The sequence below is a fragment of the Rhinatrema bivittatum genome, chromosome 9 (assembly GCF_901001135.1).
Source record: "Rhinatrema bivittatum chromosome 9, aRhiBiv1.1, whole genome shotgun sequence".
NCBI lineage: Eukaryota > Metazoa > Chordata > Amphibia > Gymnophiona > Rhinatrematidae > Rhinatrema > Rhinatrema bivittatum.
In genome coordinates, this window is record NC_042623.1 from 232,623,069 (window position 1) to 232,640,751 (window position 17,683).

The window sequence follows — 17,683 nt, forward strand, 5'->3', positions numbered from 1 at the left end:
CAAATGACAAGGGTAAATAACTACTAGAGAAGAGCTCTCCTCAGGTGGCAATAGCTGAGCACTATCACACATTCCAGTGACAATACTGTCAGGTGGTGGAGGGCTCATCGTCTTTGCCCTCAGTATTCCTCCGAAGTCTGCGGCCTCCCTTGGTAACTCGCTGCCAGCGAGGCGTTTCCCCTCTGCTCCCTGAGGATTTCTTAAAAGAAGTGGAAGGTATATCCACCGCCAGACCCGCTGCTTTTAGTATATCTGCCACCTCTGCCACTGTATGGACACGATGTGAAATACCTCCCAGCTGGAACCACAAACCAAACGGGAAAAGCCATCTGTAGCGGGTCGTTGCCGGCATCAGCGCCACCGTCACAGGCTTAAAGTCCAGTCTCTTCCTAAGTGTTGATGCTGCTAAATCTGCGTAGATTGCCACCATATTGCCTTCCCAGTTCCACTCTCTTTGTTTCCTAGCAGCTGTAGTGATTTGCTCCTTGTATGCATAGGAGTGAAAACAAATGATTATGTCCCGTGGCTTATTACCCACTTTAGGCCCCAAGGACCTATGTGCTCTCTCTATATTGGGGCTGGGCCGCACATCTTCACTTTGGGTCTCTGTTACTCCCAAGATTAGCATGCAGATTTTATTTATTACCTGGGGGCAATCAGCGTATTCGGCTGTCTCTGGTATGCCTTTAAAGTGCAAATTGCAGCGCTGATACCTATTTTCAAGGTCTTCTATTTTTTCAGCCAAATCAATGTTGCTGGATTGAAGCTCATTTGCGCTTTGCTGTAGATTTCATCACCGCTCCTCGTGGGCGTCCAGGCGCGTGTCCGCTTTACCCACTCTGCGACCCAGTTCTTGGAATTCCTCTCTGAGCTCCTGCATCACTTGGGTGACTTCCTGCTTATAATTGTGTATGTCCTGCCGCAGCTCCCCAAACCAGGAACACATTTCCACTCGGGAGGGTGGTTCAGCTTCCAGGAGCTGCGTATCACCTCCAGCTTCCCCCAGCCCCTCAGCTCCGTCCTCCGCACCATTTTGTTGCTGTCCTGGTCTGTTTCCTCTCCGCTCCTGATATAGGAGTATTTTTTAAAGTCCACCTCTTTTTTTTTTTTGCTGCCATGTACCCCACTGTGTCCTCTCCCGACTCGTATGCGTAGTTTTCGGTTCTGCTTATTTTTTCGCTGATTTTTCCCCCGAAATAGCCCCGCGGCATAGAGAGCTCCGCTTCAGGCGTCCAGCATGGGAAGTGACGTCACTTCCTCTCCACCAAGCTTTCCACTTTTGCCTTGCTCAGCAGCCTCCCTAGGCCTTCTGCTTTTGCCTTGCTCAGTGGCCTCCATAGGCCTTTCGGGTTGCCTGTCTGGTCTAGTTTTTGTCTTGTTTATCCTGTTCTGCTCCAGTGTCCCAGCCTACTCCAGTGCTCCAAGTTCCAGCCTGTTCCAGTATCCCAGCCTATTCAAGGGTTCCAGGTCCTAGCCTGCTTCAGTGTGCCATGCCTCATAAGAACATATGAACATAAGACATGCCATACTGGGTCAGACCAAGGGTCCATCAAGCCCAGCATCCTGTTTCCAACAGTGGCCAATCCAAGTCATTAGTACCTGGCAAGTACCCAAACATTATATAGATCCCAAGCTACTATTCCTAATTGATTAATAGCAATTTACGGACTTCTCCTCTAGGAACTTATCCAAACCTTTTTTAAACCCAGCTACACTAAGTGCACCAACCACATCCCCTGGCAATGAATTCCAGAGTTTAATTGTGCATTGAGTAAAAAATAATTTTCTCCAATTAGTTTTAAATGTGCTACATGCTAACTTCATGGAGTGCCCCCTAGTCCTTCTATTATCTGAAAGAGTAAATAACTGATTCACATTTACCCGTTCTAGACCTCTCATGATTTTAAAGACCTCTATCATATCCCTCCTCAGCCGTCTCTTCTCCAAGCTACAAAGTCCTAACCTCTTTAGTCTTTCCTCATAGGAAAGCTGTTCCATCCCCTTTACCATTTTGGTTGCCCTTCTCTGTACCTTCTCCATCGCAACTATATCTTTCTTGAGATGCAGCAACCAGAACTATACACAGTATTCAAGGTACGGTCTCACCAAGGAGTGATACAGAGGATTATTACATTTTCCGTTTTATTCATCATTCCCTTCCTAATAATTCCTAAAATTCTGTTTGCTTTTTTGACTGCCGCAGCACACTGATTTCAATGTATTATCCACTATGATGCCTAGATCTTTTTCCTGGGTAGTAGCTTCTAATATGGAACCTACCATCGTGTAACTACAGCATAGGTTATTTTTTTCCCTATATGCATCACCTTGCACTTATCCACATTAAATTTCATCTGCCATTTGGATACCCAATTTTCCAGTCTCACAAGATCCTCCTGCAGTTTATCACAATCTGCTTGTGATTTAACTACTCTGAATAATTTTGTATCATCTCCAAATTTATTTCCTCATTCATCGTATTCCTTTCCATATCATTTATAAATATATTGAAAAGCACAGGAAAATTGTCCATTTAATTGTTTCCTGTCTTTTAACCAGTTTGTAATCCACGAAAGGACATCACCACCTATCCCATGACTTTTTACTTTTCTTAGAAGCCTCTCATGAGGAACTTTGTCAAACACCTTCTGAAAATCCAAATACACTACATCCACCTGTTCACCATTATCTACATGTTTATTAACCCCTTCAAAACACTAAAGCATGGAGCCCTTTTTAAATATTGGGGTTATATTAGCCATCCTCCAATCTTCAGGTACAATGGATGATTTTAATTATAGGTTACAAATTTTAACTAATAGATCTGAAATTTCATTTTTTAGTTCCTTCAGATCCCTGGAGTATATTCCATCCAGTCCAGGAAATTTACTACTCTTCAGTTTGTCAATCAGGCCTACCATATCATCTAGGTTCACCGTGATTTGATTCAGTTCATCTGAATCAGTACCCATGAAAACCTTCTCTGGAATGAGTATCTCCCCAACATCCTCTTCATTCCCTTGCAGGCTTTCTACTTCGGATATATTTTTAAAAGTTTTTACTGTGAGTTTTTGCCTCTACAGCCATCTTCTTTTCAAATTCTCTCTTAGCCTGTCTTATCAATGTCTTACATTTAACTTGCCAATGCTTATACTTTATCCTATTTTCTTCTGTTGGATCCTTCTTCCAATTTTTGAATGAAGATATTTTGGCTAAAATAGCCTCTTTCACCTCACCTTTTAACCATGACGGTAATAGTTTTGCCTTCCTTCTGCCTTTCTTAATGTGTGGAATACATCTGGACTGTGCTTCTAGGATGGTATTTTTTAACAATGTCCACACCTCTTCCACACCTTTTACCTTTGTAGCTACTCCTTTCTGTTTTTTCTGTTTTTTCTATTTTTCTCATTTTATCAAAGTTTCCCTTTTGAAATTTTAGCGCTAGAGCCATGGATTTATCTACTGTCCCCCTTCCAGCCATTAATTCAACTTTGATCATATAATGATTACTATTGCCAAGCGGCCCCCACCACATTAACTCTCTCACCAAATCTTGCACTCCACTGAGAATTAGATCTAAAATTGCTCCCTCTCTCGTCAGTTCCTGAACCAATTTCTCCATAAAACTTTTATTTATTCCATCCAGGAACTTTATCTCTCTAGCATGTCCTGATGTTACATTTACCCAGTCAATATTGGGGTAATTGAAATCTCCCATTATTACTACACTACCAATTTGGTTAGCTTCCCTGATTTCTCTTAGCATTTCACTGTCTGTCTCACCATCTTGGCCCGGTGAATGGTAGTAAACTCCTATCACTGTACTCTTCCCCAAAACACAAGGGATTTCTGCCCATAAAGATTCGACTCTATACCATCCCAGTCATAAAGCGCCACCCCGTCTCCCAGATGCTCCTCTCTGTCATTGCGATATAATTTGTACCCCGGTATAGAACTCTCCCATTGGTTATCCTCTTTCCACCATGCCTCTGAGATGCCAATTAAGTCTATGTCATCATTCACTGCTATACATTCTAATTCTCCCATCTTACTTCTTAGATTTCTGGTATTAGCATACAAACATTTCAAAGTTTGCTTTTTGTTTGTATTTTCATTCTGCTTTTTAATGAATAGGGATAAATTGGAATCTTTTGGCTCAGGTGAGCTTTTAGATACAGGCACTTGGACTACTTTTCTTATTATTGGAACCTCACTCTAGGGATGCCCTAATTCTAATGCATCATTAGTATCCTTTGAAGATACTTCCCTCCGAACCATGCGCTGCTGAGAGACTGTTGGCTTTCCCTTTTGTTCTAGTTTAAAAGCTGTTCTATCTCCATTTTAGAGGCACATGCCAGCAGCCTAGTTCCACCCTGGTTAAGGTGGAGCCCATCCCTCCAGAAAAGACTCCCCCTTCCCCAAAAGGTTTCCCCAGTTCCTTACAAAACTGAAACCCTCTTCCTTGCACCATCGTCTCATCCACGCATTGAGATTCCAGAGCTCTGCCTGCCTCTGGGGACCTGCGCGTGAAACAAGGAGTATTTCAGAGAATGCTACCCTGAAGGTTCTGGATTTCAGCTTTCTACCTAAGAGCCTAAATTTGGCTTCCAGAACCTCCCCCCCACATTTTCCTATGTCATTCATGCCCACATGTGCCACGAGTGCCGGCTCCTCCCCAGCACTGTCTAAAATCCTATCTAGGTGATGCATGAGGTCTGCCACCTTCACACCAGGTAGGTATGTTACCAGGCGATCCTCATGCCCACCAGCCACTGAGCTGTCTACATTCTTAATAATCGAATCACCAATTATGAAGGCCACCCTAACCCTTCCCTCCTGGGCAGTAGCCCTGGGAGAAACATCCTCAGTGCGAGAGTGTTACGATTCTTCCCATAGCTGGAGCTACGGGAGGCCTCTCACCTTTCTCTGGAGGCCGCTCCGAAGCCGGGACCTCGCCTGATCTGGTTGCCCTTGTTTTGCTCCATGGCCTGGGAGGCCTTCGACGTCCTAGGGGCCTGCCTGAGGCCTGCTTCAGTCTTCTCCTGGACTTCCTGGTTTGGGCCCCGCCTCTCCCTAGGGGTCGGCCCGCAGCTCTTCTCTCCAGTTATAGGGCTAGCCAGGTGTGGCCCATCTGAACTCCTCCCAGGGAGTTGCTTGTTTCCTGTCCTATAAAAGGACTTCCTCTTCTCTCAGTCCTTGCTTCGGCAAGGGGCTAGTCTACCTAGGCTATGTCTCCCTTGGACTTCCTGTGTGTTCCAGTGTTCCTGATGTGTCTGGTCCAGTTGCCAGAATGTGGGACCCGTGCCTCCGAGAGTCTTCTCCTGTGTTCTGAGTCTGCAGATTCCTCGTTGCCTTGCCTAGTTCCGACTGGAGGATCTGAGGGGTTTCTACTACCCTGTACTAAGTGACTTTGCAAGCTTCTCCTGCTCTTCTCGTGGTCCACGACCAGCCTCCTGGCTGTGTAGGCTGCATAGGAGACAGTGTGGTCCGCGACCAGCCCATTGGGTCCTCTCGTTTACAGTGGGCTGTGTAGGGTGCCTGAGGGTCCAGCTCATCCTTTTTGTTCCTGTCTTCGTCCTGAACTCCACTTGTGCCTTGCTCCAAGACCTTGCTTTGACCACTTCAGTCCTGTGCCTTCCTGACCTCTGTCCAGCCTGCCGCCTCTGCTGCTCCCTGCAGCAGGTCCGAAAGGGCTGGGAATGGTCGGAGGACCGTTCAGAGACCACCATAGTGTTGTGGTCTCCCGGGGCATGTAGGTCGGTGGAGTGGCCAAGACTTGGACCGTCTTCACCACCGCAAGGGAACACCTCACTTCTCTTCCACCTCGAAAGCCCTGGTATGCCAAGCCTTGAGTGCTTGCTCGAGACTGATGCTAGCCATAACAGAGAGGATAATGCACCACCTGGAGAGCAGGTCCTTGCTACAGGATCCTTTTCTGCTGCACCAGGTTAATGCTCTCCGATCATGAGAACTCTTCCTCCAAGGCAGCACCACAGCTGCCAGTCTGAAGTTGGGCCTTGGCCTTACTATTCTGATTGATTTATATTTCTTGATTGTATTGTTTTGAGGAATAGTGATTTTCTGCTTTTCCATTGTTGCACTGCATACAGAGTCTGGCTTGTGGTTTCCAGTTCAGTTTTTGTCTGCATATGTGCATGTGAGAGTGAGAGAGAGTGAGATAGAGGGAGTGTGTGTGAGCGTGTGAGAGAGACAGAGGAAGCGTGTGTGTGTGTGTGAGAGAGAGAGAGATGGAGGAAGGAAGTGTGTGTGTGAGAGAGGTACAGAGAAAGTGTGTGTGTGTGTGTGTGTCACACACACATCTTCTCTCTGTCTCTCACCAAGCATTTATTTGCATGTATGAGAGAGAGGGAGCATATTGTGTGTGTGTGTGTATACGCGTGCCCCCTAGTCTGCAACAATCTTAGGATAACAGACATGGAGAGCGGGAGATTTTTAAAATCCTTATTAGTTTTAATTATTGGGTGTTATCTGATATGTCTACTGTTTTGAAATATTTTATCGATATTTAGGAAATTTTAAAATTATATATTGGGGGTGGGGTTTGTGCCAAATAAGTATCCGCCCCAGGTGCCAAATACTCTAGGTATGCCTTTGAGAAGAGAACCTACATCGGCTGTGCTCCAGCCTCTCAGCCTGGACTTGACCCTGAACCAAGGCCCAGGCGTCATGACCCTGTGTCTGAGCCAGGCTCAGCATCAGGCATGGGCTTGGGCTGAGGCCCAGGTATCTGGCAGTGCCCCAGCATCGGGCTTAGGCTTGGGCAGAGGCCCAGGTGTTGGGACCCAGCCTGCAGGCTAGGCCTTGGTGTAGAGCCTAGGCCGAGGCCAAGGACAAGGCCCTGGTATTTGGCATTGGCCCCAGCATTGGGTTTAGACCTCTAATCCTGGGCCTTCGTAAGGCCTAGGTTGAGGTTGTGGCAACCTATTGCAGGCTAGGCTTGTGCAAGGCTGAGACTTTGGCCTGGGTCTAGGACTCATCAGTGGATCCTCTCCCCCCCCTCCATACCTGGGAACTTTTGATTTCCTGTCACCCTGAGATTGTCGGGGGGGGGGGGCGGTAGCAGCATGCACACAAACTTTCTCACAATAGCACCCTCACATGTTCACTCATACACATACATGCACTTTCTCACATACACACACACTTCCTCTCCCTCTGTCATATACATGCACACTCACTTCTCTTCCTTTTCCACATACATACGCACACTAACTTCTCTCCTTCTCCCACACACACACATGCACTCACTGCTCTTCCTTTTTCACACAGAAACACACACACACCTCTCCCTCTATCATAATCACACATGCCCTCTCATACACACACATGAACATTCACTTCTCTTCTTCTTCTTCCTCCACACACATACAGGCACTCTCACACACATGCACTCACTCCTCTCCTTCTTCCACACACAGTCCTCACCACAAACCTACCAATGACAGCAGCCTCCTCTTCCAGGGTGGACAGATCTCCTTCAAGCAACTTCCCTTGCAGGAGCCCAATATAGCTCCTCCTCTTTCCTACACGCCTCCTCCTTGCAGCTGCATTGGCAATGGATCTCTTCCTTTTTCAGGGGTGGGGGAAGTGCTCCTTGTTCTTCTGTATGTGTTCACTCGCAGCCCATCTTCATTCCAGCATGGAGCCCATGCTCCTCTTCCTCGTGCATATGGCTCGACAGGTCTTCCTTCCAGTGTGGGGCCCACACGCCTCCTCCTTCTGGGTTGTGCAGCCCCGATAGATCTCCCTTCAGCCCCCCGCCTGGTGACTTTTTTTCCCAGGGTCTGCTTCTGCAGCAGGACTCGGAGTTTAGAATTCCGGAGTCTCCGGGCCAAATCCGGAGAGTTCCCAGGTATGCTCCCCCCCCCCAGACTGGGTAAGTGGGCCCAGGGAATATCCTGGCCCCAGCATTTTTCCTAGTGGGAGGTACGGGTAGTGGGGCACGAGACGCCCGGGTTCTTTTTTTTTCCGTTTTTGTTTTTTTATGTTGATTTAAATTTTTTTTAAACTAAAATAAACATTAAACAAAACAAATTCATAGGAACCCCTGCCAAAATTGAAACAAAAAATAATACAAATATTTTACCTATGTACTCCCCTAATTTTTAGCACAGACTATTTGGTTCAGCTCCACACTGTTTCATTTGTTATTTTAATGAATTTTGCAGCCTTTTATTTCCAACAAACTGTGTGTGCTTTTTGTATGGAGGGGGGAGAAGCAAGTGGTGGGTTTAAAAAATGATGGCAGAAAAAGATCAAACACCCTATCTGTTCTGCTGTGTCATACCAATTATGTAGCTTTACAATCCCTACCACTCCCTCAGAGATCCCCTGTGCTTATCCCATGCTTTCTTGACATCAGATACTGTCCTAGTCTCCACCACCTCCACTGGGAGGCTGCTCCATGCATCTACTACTCTCTCTGTAAAGAAATATTTCCTAAGATTACTCCTCAGTCTACCCCCTTTCACTCTCATCCCATGACCCCTTGTGCTAGAGTCTTCTTTCCATTGAAAGAGTCCCACCTCCTGCGCATGGAAACCTTTGAGATATTTGAATGTCTCTTATCAAATCTCCCCTATCTCGTGTCCCCTCTAGGGTATACATGTTTAGATCTTTAAATCTATCCCCATATGCTTCGGAATGAAGACCACTGACCATTTTAGTAGCCACCCTCTGGACTGACTCCATCCTGTTTATTTCATTTTGAAGGTGCGGTCTCCAGAATTGTGCACAGTATTCCAAGTGAGGTCTCACCAGGGGCAGTATCACTTCCTTTTTTCTGCTGACCACTAAGTTACACCTGCCTCTGTTATGGCCCAAACACAGAGTTGTTCTACTGTGCGTGGCATCCCAGTGCAGACTTACATGTTTTTTGCCAGTCCAGTCACTTAACTGGATGAACATTATAAAGCATATTTATTTAAAAGATTTTCAGACTGCCTTTCTGGCCATAACAAGGCCACCCAAGGATATATCTCAAACATAATGTTATAAAACATATATAAGATTATGGGTAATAGGCATCCTGATTGGATGAGGAAGCCAGTCTGGGCTGTGACTGGATTTTTGAGTAAGAAGATTCTTCAGCATTCACAAACACTCCCCAAAGCTATTGCTGCAGACCTCGTGCCAGTTAAAGTGGCCCTCACTTCTGAAGCTGTTTGCTTCAGATCTAAAATACTTATGATATCATTCTTTAGTCTGTAACTGTTGACTTATGGACTGCTGGCATTCTGTCCTTTCTATCCCATTTTGAGCAGTTACAGAATGTTCTTCTCTAGAGGATCTGTGATATACTTACACCAAAAGAATTTAACTCCCAGTTTGGCTGGCTCATTAGGATTTGCTTGAGTGGCTACACCCTCAATTTTGTTAGTGCTACCATCTGAGCTGAAAGAGACAATAAAGCACGTTCAAACGTAAACATCTTATTGCTTTTTTTTGTTTTATTTTACTTTATTTACAGTTTCTCAGCAATCTGAAAACAGAGCCCATTGTGGCAGAAAAAAACAGGGCAAGGGGAATCTAATTTGCCTGTTTTTCTTACCTGCTGCAATACCGCAGACCCTACTTGGTCTTCCTTTCCTCTCTGCTAAGGATATTCTGGGCTTGTCCCATGCTTTCTTAATTCCAGCACCATTCTGACCCCATTCATCCACCACCCCTGGCATTTTATCACCTTTAATTATCTTACAGGATGGTTTTGAATCACTAAAGCTTTTCCATTTTTCCCCATAGACACAGAATGGGAGAAGAGACTTAGCAAATGAAGTACATAATATCTATACAAAATATTAATTATTTGAAACACCAGCAGCAAGGGAGAACAAGCAATCAAGCAAGGTATAGGCCCTTTTGAAAAAATGACTAAGGCTCAGTTCCTAAATTTAAGAACCTAGTTGGAGCCTGATTTTCAGCAGTAGGCACCTAATTTAGGGTCCTAAACCACGGTAAATGAATAGCAGGCCTAAATTTTAGGTCCCTAAATTTATGCAAATTTGCAGGTGAAAACTTAAGCTCCTACATTCAGCTGATAATAGGCACCTAACTGATAGATAGATTCATCCAGCCACAGTAGTGCTCTACCACACCTTATATCGCATATATTGTGCAATACATGCAATATTTTGCATCTTCCCACCAAAGTTCCCTTCCCTATTACATTGACTTTCTTCGCATACGATTTGCATGCATGAATAATGCAAATGTATGCAAAGAAGGTAATGCATAGGCAATCACATGCAAATATTTTATTGTGGCCAACTGAGAAGGTGGTCAGCTGCAATAAAATAACATCTATTTCAAAAGCATTAACCCTAATGTGGGTCCTGAGGGTCCCGCCTCACATTTAAAGTGCTGGCTGAAAAATAAAAAATTGTGGCAAAACGGGGAGGTTGAGCTGGGTTAGGGCTGACCTCAACCTGGAGCTGTGACTTGAGGTGGCCCCAACTCCCACAAATAAACAAAAAGTGTAAATGCAGACTCACGGTGACACCCCCACCCAAAACCAAAGATAAAATCCCCAGTCCTAGTCCCCTCCCAAACAAAGATAAAGTCCCCGGTCCCGGCTCCCCGAAAACCAAAGATACAGCCCCAGCCTCCCCTTCCCATACCCACCCCCTACCTCCCAAGTCAATAATAAGGTCTGATACCTCCCTTCTAAGAGGAAAAAAAAAATTGGGGCCTCTGTCCCCCACCCACCATCCCCTGGCACCTTCCCACACACACCGACCCTTAAATTTAAGACAGCTCTTCTGGCGGTGGGGCCGGAGCACACCCTCGCACACGGCCCAGTCAGTGACATTTTCCAAAATGGTGCCGACTTGACCTTGCCCCAGCCATGTGTCTGGGGCAAGGTCTGGGAATCAGACCCAGACCGTGTGGCAGAGATCTGAGACCCAGACCTGCAACCAGTCACATGGTAAGGTCAGGTTGGCGCCATTTTGGAAAATACACCCTGCCCCACCGTGGAAGAGCCGTCTTAACTTTAAGGTGCGGGAGGTGGGAGGATGATGGAGGGTGGTGGGTGGAGGCCTGGACTCTATTTTTTTTTTTTACTCTTTGCAGGTGAGGGGGTGTCACAACCTTATTACTGATGGAGGATTGGGGGTGAAGGGTGTCAGGACTTTAATATTGACTTGGGGGTGGAGGGTGAGTATGGGAAGGGGGAGCTGGGACTGTATCACTTTATCTTTGGTCTTTTGGGGGGGCCTGGGTCCAGGGACTCTTATCTTTGTTTTTATTTTGGGGGGGGGGGTTGTCGCCACGCAACTGCATTTACACTTTTTTTTATTTGGGGGAGTTGGGCCGCCTCGAGCTGCAGCCCCAGGTTGAGACATGGGTCAGCCCTGATTACTGCTCAACTTCCCAATTTTGCAGCAACTTTTTATTTTTGTGCCAGCGGCCTTTTAAGGAGATGGGGGTCCTGTGAGGTTAGAGCTGCCACTGCATTAAAGGGTTGTTGGGCGCGTTCTTTTCGCCCATGTGTTTGGCCATGAGACAAAAGAGTGCGCCAGAGAGCCATGATGTTTCTTCGGGGGAGAGGCTGAACTATTGCGGCGTCAACCCCCTGTAATAGTGGGACCTCTCCTGCCATAAAACATTGTAGCTTAGTGAATCTAGGCCTTAGGGACCTAATTTAGGGGCCTATATTTAGGAGCTCGGCTATTTTTTCTTTTTTTTTTAATATCGGCCCCTTGTGTTTAACTTTATGTTGTACTCCCTTTATCAGGCTTGTGCAAAAATGAAGGCAGGGCAATGATACCTGGGTGTATAAATACAATTTAGGATGGATCACATTGTACTGGACATTACTAGTCTTCTCTAGTATCATTCTACTCCAGACCTCTATGCCATTCACCCAGAAAATTCTGAAATCCTCTGATACGGCATATTTCTAAAAGAAAATTATAGTCCTCCATGTTTCACATAATTTTGGGATTGTGTCACTAAGTAGGGAAGCTTTTGGTGAAATACCAAGCAACTGAAAGTCAGGTTTTCACATAGAAGTGTTCTTGCTGCCATAACTAGTATAGTCCCAAGAAACAGTATGGGAGCAGTGGTTAAACTGTTGGCACTGGAATAAAAACCATGTGCACGTCTTACCCAGGGGCTTTGCCCTCATCCTCACAGTGACAGGGTGCGGGATGCTGCTACTTTGGAACTTGTGGTGGGTACAATGTGCACGTGGTCACTGGCTCCTGCTTTCCCCGGGGATAGAATTTTGCTGGAAAAGTGTGCATGAAGATTTGAAACCACTGCTTATGCCCAGATTTTTCTTCCCCCAACCCCCCTGAGAATTCCTCTGTTCAAGGAGGAATGGCAGTTTTTAGATGGCTGTATTACATGAGTGAAAAGCTTTTTTACCCGCGTGATTTGCTTTGAAAGCTGACCTCTTCCTGCATAGCACTACCACAGTTATTACCTTATGAATAAAGCATCTCTATCCCAGCGCTCTGATCTGCTGCTTTTAGCCATTACAGACTACGGTTAGTAAAGAAAGGACAACATGAGAGACACTGAAATGCACTGATATGCAATATGAAATTTGAATTCACTGGAGAAATCATCTATTTAGACTCGTTTCTTCCTGCTCACATCATCATCTACCAATTATTTGCTGTAAAGGACTAATACTGGTTGTATCCACACTTACACAGGTGACAAACACTATGGTGCATATCTGTAACACATCTGCTTATTGGACAACTTTGTTATTCTGACAAAAGAGTAAAAGCACTGAGGGATGTTGAAAGAATACTCTTTGTCCAGAACTGTGTTTCCGGATATTTGAGCCCTTTTCTTCACGATGAAGAGTTTCAGATTTTTTTCTATTAAGCTGCACTGTAGCTGGTTTGGGTCTGTTCTGTAAATGCACTATATATTAAGCTAACCTTAATACCCCTCTGGATAAAAATAAAGAGAACACAAGGAAATGCACAACAGTTCTGCTTTAAAATGTATTTGCAGAAATAACATCTAAAAATAAAATTGGAAGTGCACCTTTGTATTTTGAAGATGATAGGACAGCCTAAGCTTTGCTTACTCTCTTGCTCTTTCTGGTTTGTTTTTTTTATTGGTGAACAAATATCATTTTACACTTTCTCCCTCCAAACATTTCCCTTTCACACCAATATATTTCATACGGAAATGACAATCTCTCTCTCTTCTGCCACTCAAATTCTCCCCTTAAAAGACATGTGTATCAAGCAGCATTAAAAGCTAAGAATTTATAAAGCAGGACGGTCACAAAGGAAGCTTGGATGCTTTCCTCAAGCATTCTAGAACTGCAGCATTTCTACCTCTCTTTAAATGTTAGGCATAGTGTACATTGTTTTATGATTTGAAACCCACTTGTAAAATGGAATCAAGTGCTTACAGAGTCTGTTGATTTAGCATTTTAATCTTTCCATTCTCTATCAGTGAGTACTGAGCTCGAATACAGCTTCCTTCCTCAAACATTGTAGGCTTTTTGACAATTTCATACCATGTCCCAAGATACTGAAAAAGAATGAGATACATTTATTCCAAGTAGTGTCATCTTTATAATTAACCTGGTGTTACCTTGCTTAGTTATTATGCATCATATTTTATGTAGCCCTGGTCTAAATTTGAAGTCCACAGGTTTACCTTTAATTTTACCTACTTCTACTACTTAATGACTACCATTGGTTATATTGGGTGAATGGTTCTGCACTACAGGAGAACCTTTATCTGTCCTATTCTTTCTGAGCAAGTGCCTGGAGAGAAATGACCTCTAGAAGGCAGTATGGCCTTGTATATATATAAATCTTAGTTTCTGAGTATGGTGAGAAGGCGCTTGGATTTCAAGGGAACAGGATCTGAAATTGGCTCTCATGCTGGTTCTTCCAGCTCACATAAATATTAAATTTGAAAAAAATATTATGCTGCATGTTTCAAACTATTTCCAGACAACCAAGGTCTCAAAATTTTTTTTTAGAGAAGGTGGTAGTTTCATATAATGTTAAAGGTACCATTCCGGTTATCTACTAATGTTGTACTCATCAACTAACCACCACCACCCATTTTTTTTTATATATAGGTGAAAACTCCAAAAATATATAATCAAAAAATTGAAACCGTGAAACATCAATTCAGATGAATTCTCAAATTACACGAAGTAGAAAAATTGTTACTTAGTTGCACATCAAAACTGTGTCCTGAAGTTACATCAAATGCTTCTGAAGTAATTCGGTAGCGATTCCTTTACCCCAACATGGCCAGGTTTCGGATTAGATCCTTCATCAGGAGTCCAAGCTCACCAAATGGGACTGTTGTTTGGTGAGCTTGGACTCCTGATGTTGGTTGTCTGGAAATAGTTTGAAACATACAGCATAATATTTTTTTCAAATTTAATATTTATGTGAGTTTATTTTGGGTATTTTGTTGACTTTACTCACATTTTGGCAATTTTTTGGTTTTTATGGTTCTTCCAGCTCAGCAGGGCCTATCCTTTACCCTTGATGGTGGTGTGCCAAAGAACTGTGCCTGGCCTTTTATCAAGAACCCCAGGAGGATTCATGGATGCAGCTACCTACAAGAGCAATTTCCTACCAGGAGCATCCTTTTGATGATGCACTCAGGGATTTAGTGAGTACTACCTGGTGTATCAATGGGATCCAAGCTTGAAATGATGTTTTCCTTGTGTGGTCCTGAAGCTAAGTGGGCTCTGATGGTTTTTGCTGCTATTAAGTTTTACTGTAGAATCTCTGAGGTCCATATTTAGGCACTGGCTGGCTTGGAAAGTTAGCCGGGATATTCAATGGCATGAGTCCGCCGCTGAATATACCTGGCTCTCTTAACACTACATGAATAAGTTTATCTGACTAATTTTAGATTGCTCCTTAGCTATCCTACAATTATCCAGCTCCATTAGTCGGATAATGCTGAAAATCAGTGTTATCTAGCTAACGTAGGGCCTGATTTACTAAGGTTTTTCTCCCTAACACTGGCTGTATGCTTCCAACAATGGCTTTATGTTTCCAACATCAATTTATTTACTCTTTTGTGGAACCAGCAGAAAAAACAACAATGGAATGAGTCACAGGATCCAACTGGAGAAATCTTAACATACACACAGCCAGGTAAAAATGTTCCAGCTATGCCAGGGGCAATCAGACTGGTGGGATTTAAAAATCCTGGCGTTTGTCTAGCTAAGTGCTGATGTTAGCCAGACAAACACACTGAGTATGGACCTCTGTAGGTATGTTAAGATTTCTCCAGTTAGATCCTGTGACTCATTCCATTGTTTTTATTGCTGGTATCGCAATAGAGTAAATACGTTTGATAAATTGAAAGCATAAAGCCAATGTGTTGGACCCTAGGGCGTAGGTTCAATGAGGAAGTGGCCAGAGGAAGACAGTCTGCGAGGTTGGTAAAAGCTCCACTTTGGGGAAAAACCGTCACAAAGAGAAAAAGCATTCTGTTTTCTTTTCCCTGTCCTGCACAGTGGCACACTGTGTTATCCTCCGAGCCTGGCCTAGTTCAACATTTTGTGAACCTACAGGGCTGGTGCCAGGACAGAAAAAGCCCAACATTAGGACACTTTTTATTTTATGTGCCCTTAAACAGGGGTTACCTGTGTTTACAGTTAGGCATATAGAAATATGTACTTCTGTTCTTAACCTGCAAATATTGATTTCAGTTTTTAGTAGTATCCATGATTATACATGAATGATTTATTTTAGCAAACCTTAGTTAAATTAAAGTTCTCTTGGATGGGTGGGTTAGGACATTTGCACTTTCTAATAGGGAATAGATTCCACTTCCCCTCTACCATGCTGAAGAAAAGAAGTTGAAGTGACAGCAGCACCAAGACTTTGTTCATTTTACCTAGGAGAAAAATAGAAAACAGAATCTGCAAAACAGAGACAATGTTAACTTTAAACCATTTGTTCATAATAAGTTAAACCGATATCCATTTCAGTTTTAGCAGTGCAAGCATGGGCTCTTGCACCCATTACTCAGCATAATAAATCAAGTTATCTATGTTTCATATCTTTTCATTGAGCATTTTAAATACATTTCATAAAGATATCTCAATTTAATCAAATCTAAAATCCAACATTTGCCCTCCAAAAAAGGCCAGGCCACATAAGAGGGTGTGGGTGTGCAACCAGTGCATTTGCACCGGTCAATGCCAAGGTAACAAGAAATCTCTCTGCCTTTCCTTCAGCAGCAGGTGGCTCCTTATCTCCCGCCTCCTGCAGCTGATTGGTTTCACTTTACTCAGGAGAACCAATCAAATGGGAGAGGGGCAGATAGCAGCCCATGTGCTGATTCTGCTGGCACAGAAGGAGAGGGGAGACTGGAAGGAGAACAGCAGGGGGAGGGGGAAGGGAAGCAAAAGACAAGGCAGAGGGAAGAATAACCAAAAGAAGAAATTAGGGGGGGGGGGCATAGGAGAGAAAAGGAGAGGAAGTGCAGCACAGAGAAAGAGAGGGGGAATGAGGAGAGAGGAGGGAACTTAGCAGAGAGAGGAAAGAGGATGAAGGCCTGGAATCGCAGGATCTCTACAGCAGAATTGGAGCCAGCTTCTAAAATGGAGATGAGTGTGTTTCTGTATCAGCAATTAGGGGATGTGTTAGTTTTGACTGTTGTTCAGCCTCCCCTCCACCAGAGGTCCTCAGCAAGCCCTGCTCCCAGCTGCACAATTTACCACTTTCCTGATCACCTGATGCCTCAGCCCCAGCCCTACTTAACCCACCCTGTTCAGTCCTTCAGTGCCTCTTCATTGAGTCTTTTTAGCTCTCTGACCTGGCCAGCCTTACTTTGTTACTCTGTCTTGTCTGGTTATTCTGCCTTGCCTTGCGGCCCACCCTGGCCTCCTGTCTTTCCTTGCAACCTACCCAGGACTTCTGCCTTGCCTTTTGACCTCTTTTGGCCTCTTACCTTGCTCTGTGGCCTTTCTTGGCCTCTTGCCTTACTTTGAACCCTTCCAGGCCTTTTGCTTATTCTCTGTCGCCTCCCAGGTCTACCTGCCATGTTCAGTACCCTCTTGGGCCTTCTTGCCTTACCTTAAGGTATCCGGGCCTGCTCCTAGTTAGCCTTGTGTCTGGTTGGGCTTTCCTATTTATTGTTGTCTGTTCTAGTCTTTGTCTAAATCCTACCCTTGTCAAGTCCTGTACTTGTCCAGTCCTTGTTTTGTCTTGCATTGCCCAGTCCAATTCATTGTCTGTTTCTCAGGCCTTCCCTTGTTTTTTTGCCTCAGGCCTTGCTCTTGTCCTCCAGTCCCCAACCTGTGCTTTGCATCCAGGCTGCAGCTTGTGCTCTCTATCCAGTCCCCAGCCTGTGTTCTCTATCCAGCCCCCAGTCTGTGCTTTAACCCAACTTCCAGTCAGTGCCTGGATCCAGCTCTCAGTCAATACCTGGTTCCAGCTCCCAGCCTATGCCTATCTTCAGCTTTCAGCCTGTGTCTGACCCCAGCTCTCAGCCTGTACAAAGCTCCCACTACATACCAGACTATGATGTTCTCAAGAAGGCAAGTTCTACCAGTCCCCATAACCCAAGGGCTCATTCTGCAGGGGAGGGGGGCTGGTTAAACAGAAGACTAGCTTCAGTCTGGCCTTCCGGTCCTGTCCCGCATCTGCGGGAGTGCTCCCTGACTCCAGCTCACTGCCTCATGACAGGATGGGCTGAG

At 44.7% G+C, this 17,683-nt stretch overlaps 1 protein-coding gene across 1 annotated transcript in view; it reads right to left on the minus strand.

Annotated features, from left to right (window-relative positions):
• APOD (apolipoprotein D) overlaps positions 1–17,683 on the minus strand; it is a 90,262-nt gene that overhangs the window by 62,660 nt on the left and 9,919 nt on the right. The window contains exons 2-4 of the mRNA XM_029617363.1: positions 15,737–15,876; positions 13,403–13,524; positions 9,326–9,414 (exon numbers count right to left, since the gene is read on the minus strand). Coding sequence (XP_029473223.1) covers positions 9,326–9,414; positions 13,403–13,524; positions 15,737–15,876 — 351 coding nt within the window. The remainder of the gene's footprint in view (positions 1–9,325; positions 9,415–13,402; positions 13,525–15,736; positions 15,877–17,683) is intronic.